An 11,057-nucleotide genomic window follows, 5' to 3' on the forward strand; every position below is an offset into this window, starting at 1 on the left:
TTGAATGCATTGTTAGCAACACTGTATTTATTTTTCAATAAAGTTAATATTCAATATATTTGTCTTTGCTTCATGTTTTATAAACAAAATTGGATTTGGCCAAATATTATGTGATGTTTTTTGAAGTTTTTGATATTATTCGTTTTCATTTAATATTTGAAAATTGTTGACTGGATTTGACATTGAAATTTTTGCTCTTGTAATGCTGATTAGGAATTCATATTATAGAAACCTGTAGTGGCATGAACAGCTGACAATGCTTACATACAACAAACATTGTTGACCTATTACTAATGTATAAGAAAAACAGACCAAAACACAAAACTTTACACTGAGCAATGAACCATGAAAATGAGGTCAATGTCGAATACAAACTGAAAGATTGATGTATATCATAAAATATTTCTATACACCAAATATAGTTGACCTATTGCATATAATATATGGGAAAAAAACAAACTCAAAAACTTAACTTTGACCACTGAACCATTAACATGAGCTCAAGGTCAGATGACACCTTCCAGGTAGACATGTACACCTTACAATCAGTTCATACACAAAATGTAGTAGACCTATAACATACAGTATTAGAAACACAGACCAAAACACAAAAAACTGAACTATAACTACTGAACCATGAAAATAAGGTCAAGGTAAGATGACACCTGCCAGTTGAACATGTACAACATGAAAATGAGGTTAAGGACAATGGACATGTGACTGACTGAAACTTGTAACACAAGGCATCTTTATACAAAGTATGAAGCATCCAGGTCTTTTACCTTTTAAAATATAAAGCTTTTAAGAAGTTAGCTAATGGCACTGCCACCTGATCACTATCCCTATGTTGAGTTTTCTGCAACAAAAATCGCAGGCTTGACAAAAATGAGGTCATGGATATGGACAATGGGGAAAAAACACAAAAGTCTTATTATTCAATACATCTAATTCAATATGAGTGAAATATAGATCCTGTGTCCATTCTGTACTCTACTTGAAGTTCAAGGACACCAGCAAGTGAAATATTTGCCTTGAAAGATTTGAAGGTGTGAATCATAAGGACACAAAATTGCACACACTGAAATGTCGCATCAGCTTTTTCTCACCATGATTGATGTTGAATATTGTTAATGAACAGTTTTACTTAAAGAATCCCTTGAACTTATCATTACGAGTAATAGATACAATAAGGTCAAGGTCAAATAAACCCTGCCAGACAGACCTGTACATACATGTATTACAAATCATTTTATTCACCAAGTTGACCTTTTGGTTATAGTATCTAAGAAACAGATTAAACCATGAAAAACAACACATTTTTTATGAACCATGAACATGAGGTCAAGGTCAGAAGAACTTACCAAGCAGTTGTGTCATTGGCAGTAATACCACATCTTCTCAAACCAACTCCCTAAGGAAAATTTGATCTTAGCATAATTTGGTTTTTCTTTTTAAGTACTTCTGGTTTGATAGCTTCTATCATTTTTTTTTTTTTTTTTTTTATTCTTAATTTTTTTCCCCTTTACCTATCCTGTTGATTTTTATACGACCGCAGAATTTGAAATTTTTTTCGTTGTATATTGCTATCACGTTGGCGTCGTCGTCTGCGTCGTCGTCGTCCGAATACTTTTAGTTTTCACACTCTTACTTTAGTAAAAGTGAATAGAAATCTATGAAATTTTAAAACAAGGTTTATGACCACAAAAGGAAGGTTGGGATTGATTTTGGGAGTTTTGGGCCCAACATTTTAGGAATAAGGGGCCAAAAAAGGGCCCAAATAAGCATTATTCTTGGTTTTCACACATTATTAGGATGCAGTTTATAAAAAGTTATTTTCATTTACTTGTTCAATAAAATGGAACTGAGAGGCTTGGTAACATTCGCCCAACTGTTCTTGGTTTACCGTGCTCGATGTCTATGCCCTCGGCGATCGCAGCTGCTTTCATCCATATACATCTGTTGAACACTTCGTCCGACCTTTGAGCAGCAACTACCTTTTTACATGTCTGAGCATCTGTGAAGGCCTTGAACACATCACATTTTGCATTCTGCAATGCAAGACTTAAGGGCTTTGTATAACTTAAAATATGATGGGCAATTACTATTGCAACAACAAAAGTGCTCTTCTCCATCATATGTATAAATGCAGTGGCTTTTGTGCGAGCTTCGGTTGCCGTACTCTCCTTTCTTACATCTTCAAGAAATGCAAGAACTGCCTTGTATTTAGCCAAAATAACGGACAGTGTGTCAACTCTAGCAGACCATCTTGTTTCACACAATTTCGGAAGCAAACTCTTGGAAAAGGCATTTGCAATATTGATGTTACTCTCAACTTTCTCGTCATCGGTATCCCCTACTAAATAATCAACTTGTTTTGCATCGGGCAGGTGTCGCTTAAGAATTGCTGTTCTCTTTGGACTGCCACCAAGGAACCACGTTAATTGATTAACATCATCAAATACGGTTCTTATCATATCAACACTTCTACATGATGACGAAATAACCAAATTTAAGGCATGTGCTCTACAATGATGGTATTCTGCACGGGGTTGTAGTTCTTTTATTCGGGCACTTACACCAGATTTTAACCCAGACATCACTCTTGCTCCGTCATATCCCTGACCCCGTAAATTTCGCAAATCTAATTTACAATCCTCCATTATCTTAAGCAAGGCTGTTGATATGGATGCTGCATCTACCTTATCTAGAGGGACAAATTCAATGAAATCTTCATTCCCAATACTTTTCACATCAACAAATCTAATACAGACTGCCATTTGCTCTAGGTTTGCCACGTCTGTACATTCATCTGCCATAATAGAAAACCACTTGGCACATCTAGCTCTTGACAGAATGACTTTTAACACCTCATCTCCAGCGATTGCAATAACTTCATTCTGAATGTCGGGACTCAAATATTTTGCATTGTATGCTGCTGTAGCTAAATGTTTTTTGAGGACGGGTTTGTCTTCGGCTTTCCAATGGACAAAAAAATCAAAATTCCCATCTTCACGTTTAGCGTCTTTATCCCAATTATGACCTCGAAGTGGTATGTTACGTTGACCCATGACTACGATAAAGTCGATAATATTGAGAATTATCTGTTGATTTTTCTTAATATTATCTTCGTAAGCCTTAGAAATACTACACTTGATGTTTTTTTCCCCTCCCTCAATGATTTGTAGAAAGTTCGACGATTTGAGCAAAGCGTCCTTGTGGCCACTAGATTCTTGATGTATCAAAAAAGTTCCTCTTTTAGCCCCGACAGCATTTTTCCAGACTTTCATTCCAGACGAGGAAAATTTGTCTGAATAGCCACCAGAAGACTTACATTCACCAAACGCTATGCAGGAAGCACAGAAAGCAGAATCTGTAGAAGGAGAATTACCTTAGCCAATTGAATTTATCTTCCCAGGCTTCATTATATCTTCTACCGTGTGTAAGAGGAAATGAAATTTTCCTTTTTCTGGTGTCCATTTTGAACCAAGAATTGTACTTTTAAGTGTATCCTATAAAACCAACTGGATCAAGAGACTGTGTTTGTGTTTGTGTTTTTGTATTTGGGTTTGTTTCAGAATCTTGAGAGTCGCTACATGAAGCTTCTTCATGGGTTTTGGATATAACTGCAAAAAAAAAGTCAGATTGTAAAATAAGTTCATGCAAGTTAATCGTTGACAGTTTTTTTGTTGCTCATCATGAACGTCTGATACGACCGTCTTTCTGTAAGAAAATGAAATATTGCCTATCAAAGTTTTATAAAGGACGGACAGACAGACATACATGTTATTAATTTTTAATATTGTACTGTTTGTATATTTGTCTCATGTTTGTGTGTCGGTTTAAAATAGCCCTACAAAGCTTATGTTATTTGTAGATGTAGTTACAGACTTTAAAAACAAAAAGGGGGTGTAAATATTTCTACCGATATGTCTCCGACCGCGGACATTCCCTTTTTTTTATTGGGAGCACACATCAGTATGTCACAGGGGTGGATCCAGGTTTAAATACTAGGGGGCGAAACAATGACAAGTATATACTAAAAAAAGAGAAAAGTGCATGTTTAGGAGGTGTATGCCGGGTCTGACCCTCCCCCATTTTTACTTCCATCTGAATCCGCGCCTGTGTCATACACAATTTAAAGATCTATACACAATAAATCGGATATAATGCTGTCATGATACTAAAGAACTATTATATATTAATTTCCCTGGATCCATATTATCCATGGATTCTGCAGTGACTGACTTTCTTTTTTTAATAAGATATTTGTCCATGATTTCCAATTTTGGATCGTCAACAACTTTTTACAAATTTATAATACCAATGACGGGTGACAATGTATGTTTCCGTAAGAAAGTTTCACAGAAAAAGACGATGATCTAGTATTTTCTTATTTGAAATAAAACTAAGTGTTAAGTACATGAAAATATTTCATTTTTTTTTTTTTTTGCCAAAAAAAAATAGTGAGGCAGTTGCCTCATTGCCTCAATGGAAGCTACGCCACTGGTTTTTGGCATAATTAACCTTGGCCGCCATCTACATTCCAAAAGGTTTTTATATGGTGAAATCTATATCAAAATTGGAATCTTTTGGTTACAACACATTTTGGATCGTAGGTGGCGGCCAATATGTTTCTGAAGCTTTTAGGTCTGAAAAATGAACAAAATTATCATATTTTGACGAAATGTCCAAAATAAGCATACTTTGGAGAATACTTTGTACACTTATGAAAAAAAATGATATATTTAGCATTCAGACTTTTCTTAAAACCAAATTGAGAGCTTTTTGGTGTTTTATGATAAAGTTGATATTTTAGGCCATTTTGTGCCATAAGTGAACCTTGTCCTTTGTACATGATTTGAGTTTAAAGATAACAAGTAGTGTGTACAAGTTTCATAACATTTGGATGAGGCAAACTTAAGTTAGAGAACAGAAACACATTTGTAAATGTGCATAACTCTAGAACAGTACAAGTGATATCACCAAAAGTCCATCTTGATCTGTGTTTTGTGGTATTAAGCATTGTGTATAAATTTGCTTGAGTGAATTGAAGTTAGAGAACGGAAACAAAAGTTAGCAATCTTTGTCTCCTTGACGGAGTCAAAAAGCGAGACATAGGTGTGCTGTTTCCAGCCTAGGCGGCGTCAACAATGTATAAGTTTGTGATGAGGTCTAGTTTATGGTGAACCACTATTGGTAAGTCAAAGATATTTCTTATGCAATTGTATAAGTATTGGCACATCTCATTACCATGGAGATTATTTGACCTCAGTAATGGTCTATTGACTTTAAAAACTTTTGCTTAGTTTTCATGTATTAGTTTGTTATTAGGTCAGTTTATGGGGAACCACTAGTAGTAAAGTAATGATAATTGTTATGCAGTTGTTTAAGCATCAGCATATCTCATTTCCATGGAGATTATTTGGCCCACCTCTTCATTCATGGTCTATTGACTTTGAAATGTTTGCTTAGTTTAAATGTATGAATTTGTGATTAGGTCAGTTCATGATGAACCACTGGTCGTTGGTCACTAATTGGTATGCTGTTGTATAAACATTGGCATACCTCATTTCCATGGAGATTATTTGGCCCGCCCCCTCAGTCATGGTCTATTGACTTTGAAACTTTTGCTTAGTTTTCATGTATTAGTTTGTGACTAGGTCTGTTTATGGGGAACCACTAGTCGTAGGTTAATGAGAATTGGTATGCATTTGTCTAAGCATTGGCATACCTTATTTCCATGGAGATTATTTGGCCCGCCCCCTCAGTCATGGTCTATGGACTTTGAAACTTTAGCTTAGTGTTCATGTATTAGTTTGTGATTAGGTCAGTTTATGGTGAACCAGTAGTTGTATGTCAATGATACTTGGTATGCAGTTGTATCAACATTGGCACATCTCATTACCATGGATTTTTTTTTTAACCTTCCCCTCAAATATGGTTTATTGACTTTGAAATTTTGCTTAGTTTACATGTATTAGTTTGTGTGAAATTTTGCTTACTTTACATGTACTGTAAATTCAGAAATTATTGCGTGCATTTATTATTGCGATTTTGTCATTCTACACTTGAATGCGATTTTAATTTTTACGATTTTGAGAAAAGTCATGCTTAAGTCAATTAAAATATTACAAAATGCGAGTTTTAATTATTGCGTTTACAACTCAGTTGCATTATTCGCAATAATAAAAACCTCGCAATAATTTCTGAATTTACAGTATTAGTTTGTGTGTTTAGGTTGTTTAAAGAGAACTACTTATGATAAGTCAATGGTATTCGGTATGAAGTTGTATTGGCACATCTCATTTCGAAGGACGTTGTTTAGCCATGTTCCTTCAGTCATGGTTCATTGACTTTGAATATTTGCTAAACTTACATGTTTTAAAAAGTGTTGCTATTTTAAATTTCAACATTTGCATTATCGAAATTACAAAAAACGAGACATATCTGTGATAACAGTTTATTCTATTTGTAAAGGGGTACTACTCTTAAACAGTTTAAGTGATGCCACCAAAAGTCAAACTGGATCTCTGTTATGTGGTAATAAGCATTTCGTATAAGTTTCATAACATTTGTTTTTAGCAAACTAAAGTTAGAGAATGGAAACCAACTTTGGGACATACGGACATATTTACATACAGAAAGACAAAGGTAACCAGATGCTCCGCAGGGCGTAGCTTTATACGACCGCAGAGGTTGAACCCTGAACAGTTGGGGCAAGTATAGACACAACATTCAAGCTGGATTCCGCTCTAAATTTGGATTGTGATTAAATAGTTGACACAGCATAGGTTTCTGACACAGAATGAATGTATTCAAATGAACTTAAAATTTTTGTTTTCTCTTAGAGCAATTCACTATGCTGTTGAATATTAATCCTCTCAAAAAAATGTTTGAAGAAATTTTCTTTTATTTATGAAATTTCAAATGAGAAAAATTGAACCCAATTTTTTAATCACATCCCCCTTTCCCTTATTCCAAAACTAATTTCAATTAAAATATTCTAATGGAGTTTGCAACAATTACTACTCATTTAAATACATCATAAAATATTAAGATGTAAAAAAACTGCTTGTTATCACTGAATGGTAAAGATAATTAAAATTTATCAGTTGGTAGTAAAAAGTGAATATACATTGTATATTGTATATAACAAAGATTTAAGTTGATTCTGGACAAAGAAAGATAACTCCAATTAAAAAAAATTCTTGCAGATATTTCTTGCTTACTTTACTGGACAAAGAAAGATAACTCTTAATTAAAAAAAAATTTGCTATTTCACAATATTGTGAAATTAGATATTTCTTGCCATTGCACAATACTGTGCAATTGAAAAGACTTGCTATTGCACAATACTTAATATAATAATTTTAGATCCTGATTTGGACCAACTTGAAAACTGGGCCCATAATCAAAAATCTAAGTACATGTTTAGATTCAGCATATCAAAGAGGCCCAAGAATTTGATTTTTGTTAAAATCAAACTTAGTTTAATTTTGGACCCTTTGCACTTTAATTTAGACCAATTTTAAAACTGGACCAAAAATTAAGAATCTACATACACAGTTAGATTTGGCATATCAAAGAACCCATATTATTCAATTTTTGATGAAATCAAACAATGTTTAATTTTGGACCTCGATTTGGGCCAACTTGAAAACTGGGCCAATAATCAAAAATCTAAGTACATTTTTAGATTCAGCATATCAAAGAACCCCAAGGTTTCAATTTTTGTTAAAATCAAACTAAGTTTAATTTTGGACCCTTTGGACCTTAATGTAGACCAATTTGAAAACGGGACCAAAAATTAAGAATCTACATACACAGTTAGATTCGGCATATTAAAGAACCCCAATTATTCAATTTTGATGAAATCAAAACAAAGTTTAATTTTGGACCCTTTGGGCCCCTTTTTCCTTAACTGTTGGGACCAAAACTCCCAAAATCAATACCAACCTTCCTTTTATAGTCATAAACCTTGTGTTTAAATTTCATAGATTTCTATTTACTTATACTAACGCTATGGTGCGAAAACCAAGAAAAATGCTTATTTGGGTCCCTTTTTGGCCCCTAATTCCTAAACTGTTGGGACCGAAACTCCCAAAATCAATACCAACCTTCCTTTTGTGGTCATAAACATTGTGTTTAAATTTCATTGATTTCTATTTACTTTAACTAAAGTTATTGTGCGAAAACCAAGAATAATGCTTATTTGGACCCTTTTATGGCCCCTAATTCCTAAACTGTTGAAACCAAAACTCCCAAAATCAATCCCAACCTTTCTTTTGTGGTCATAAACCTTGGGTCAAAATTTCATAGATTTCTATTAACTTAAACTAAAGTTATAGTGCGAAAACCAAGAAAATGCTTATTTGGGCCCTTTTTGGCCCCTAATTCCTAAAATATTGGGACCAAAACTCCCAAAATCAATACCAGCCTTCCTTTTATGGTCATTAACCTTGTGTTTAAATTTCATAGATTTCTATTCACTTTTACTAAAGTTAGAGTGCGAAAACTAAAAGTATTCGGACGACGACGACGACGACGACGACGACGCCAACGTGATAGCAATATACGACGAAATTTTTTTCAAAATTTGCGGTCGTATAAAAATTAAATGTCCTCTCTGCTATGGCAGGGTCATAAAAAGACAACCTTTTAAAGTACAGTCAAACAGTTTCATTTATTCACATCTTTTAGTAATTAATATCAATGATGCCCCTAATCATTAGGCTAATGAAACTGTCAGGAATCAAGTCTTTTTAGTTTTGATACAAATGCCTCATGTGTTTCCCTGACATCAGTAGTAAGGGATATTTAGTTATAAATCATAAAAGCAGGAAAATATGTTTTCTCATTTATTCTATACATCATTCTATAAATTGCAGTTGACAACTTATACACAGTGTGTGCAGCATACACACACACATACATACACACAAATACATGTTACATACATTCCTCTTGTCCAAAATAAATATTTTAGACATTTTAAATACTTTTGTCTACTTTATACAAGTTTTGTTTATATTGAACTGGTTTCCTTGAGGCACTGATATAATTTGCTTAAATCATGATCATTCTACTTATAATAATAGACTTTAAACCATGTCATGAGCATTTCTGAGACACTTTTACTCCTGGGCAGAATTTTATATTATATTCTACCTTGATCAAATCTATAAATAATGGGTGTGAAAATAAAGTGAATTGTCTTATAAACAGATAATATAAGTACTTAAAGGGGGAAAAATCTTCAGAATAAAAAGATAGAAAGAAATATGAGAAAGTTGATGGTTCATAGACTATTGGTTTTTCCAATACAGATTTTAAGATTATCAATTTTGAAGTCTTTATAAGTTCAAGGGATGAATTTCTATCTACTTTATAAATAATATCTTCTTTTATGTTAATCAGAATATGAATAACATGCACAAACATGTGTACCAGACAGTCTACTATAAATTCTTTTACAAAATTCAAAAAACTATAATACATACATACATTTTAATGATTATATTATATGCACAATATAAATATGCCACCATCTCATACAACAGAAACACAATTTGCCAAGAGGTCATGATATAGTCTCTAATCTACCAGGTGCCACTAATCATAACCACATTTAAGTACAACTTAAAATTATACTATCAAGAAGGGCATCACTTGTGAAAACATGATTATAAACAGACGACAATTGAAGTATGTCAAAATATAAAATGAAATGTTTGCAAGTATATTTTGTTGGATAAAATTTCAACACATGAAAATTTAATATTAATTTAGGAATACTGCCAGCTTTACCTTCAGTTAATATAAAACTCAAATTCTTGGTTTCTTTAGTTAGGAATTAAATAAGATCTTAATATATGTTAATGAACAAATTATATTTGCAAAACATTTCAATTTATATGATATGATTTATGTACATCTATTAATGCTGTAAACAAATATGGAAAATGACCAGTTTATAAATAATAGAATTTGCCCTAAAAACAAAATTCTTAACATTTTAGACATTGTTGAGTGTAACAAAAATATTTTGTTGAAATTTCTGATGCAAAGAAAGTGTGAAATTTCATCCTAATTCAAGAAATAATGTAATGGAATATGCCCTTTCATTCCAAAACATGATTAACGTATCCTCTGATACTATAAGGCAGTGAATGGAGCAGTGAAGGCTTATATAGAATTTCATGAAACAAAGCAGACTGCAAATTTGTAACAGGAATAGAAAGATTTGAACTGACCACATTAAAATCAAAAGTTAAATTGTATTCTTAATGTCAAATGTAATAGTAAATTAGCCAACTTATCATCTTCTATTAAGTTTTGCATAACATTCTATAGGTTTTTATGACATTGACTAGTGGCAGGCTAAATTGTACAGACATTCAATTATTTTGGCACCAGTCTACATGGTTAAAAAGTTTCTTCTAAGAAACATAATTTTGGGGTTTTATATATAAAATCTTTTTTGATTAGCAATCGAAGACAGATGTTTGAAAAACAAAGAGTAAATTGTACATTGCTTTTAACTTTCTCTCGACCCCTAATGAATTCAAAGTTGTTGTTTCTTCACAATGACTTTTACACTTAAGGTTGATTTAAAAAAAGGAACTTTCAACAATTAGGATAAAAGCAAGAACAAAATAACGAAACATAACAATTCTAAATGATATAATAATTATCCACTATATTATGCCTACAACATTTATAAATGTAAAGGATGGGTATCAAACTAAAAGGAGTATGCCACTGCTATTATACAACTAATACATTGTAAGGCCAAAAAAAAATATAGGTCTGTTTCCTGTTTCCCGACCGACCCCGACTCAAACCCCTCGACCCTAGATCTTTTTATTCAATTCCAGAAAAAAAATCGTTTCCGGACCAGAAAAGATCCGTATTTTACTATGCCCAAACAATCAAAATGGCTGCTGCCAGCACAAATGTACTAAAACTTAGGTTTAAAAAATGTCAGCACTGTGAGGATTATTCAATTAAAGCTTCTTTAAAATATACTTGTTTTGGTGTACAAAAAAAAATGTAGT

General features: G+C 32.9%; 1 protein-coding gene across 1 annotated transcript; it reads right to left on the minus strand.

The window, feature by feature from the left end:
- Nucleotides 1-1,847: 1,847 nt before the first annotated feature.
- LOC134726538 (zinc finger MYM-type protein 1-like) lies at nt 1,848-3,287 on the minus strand. Its single transcript, XM_063590943.1, has one exon. The coding sequence runs from the start codon at nt 3,285-3,287 to the stop codon at nt 1,848-1,850; it is 1,440 nt and encodes a 479-aa protein (XP_063447013.1).
- Nucleotides 3,288-11,057: the final 7,770 nt, after the last annotated feature.

Source organism: Mytilus trossulus, chromosome 7 (assembly GCF_036588685.1).
Source record: "Mytilus trossulus isolate FHL-02 chromosome 7, PNRI_Mtr1.1.1.hap1, whole genome shotgun sequence".
In the NCBI taxonomy this organism is placed as follows: Eukaryota; Metazoa; Mollusca; class Bivalvia; order Mytilida; family Mytilidae; genus Mytilus; species Mytilus trossulus.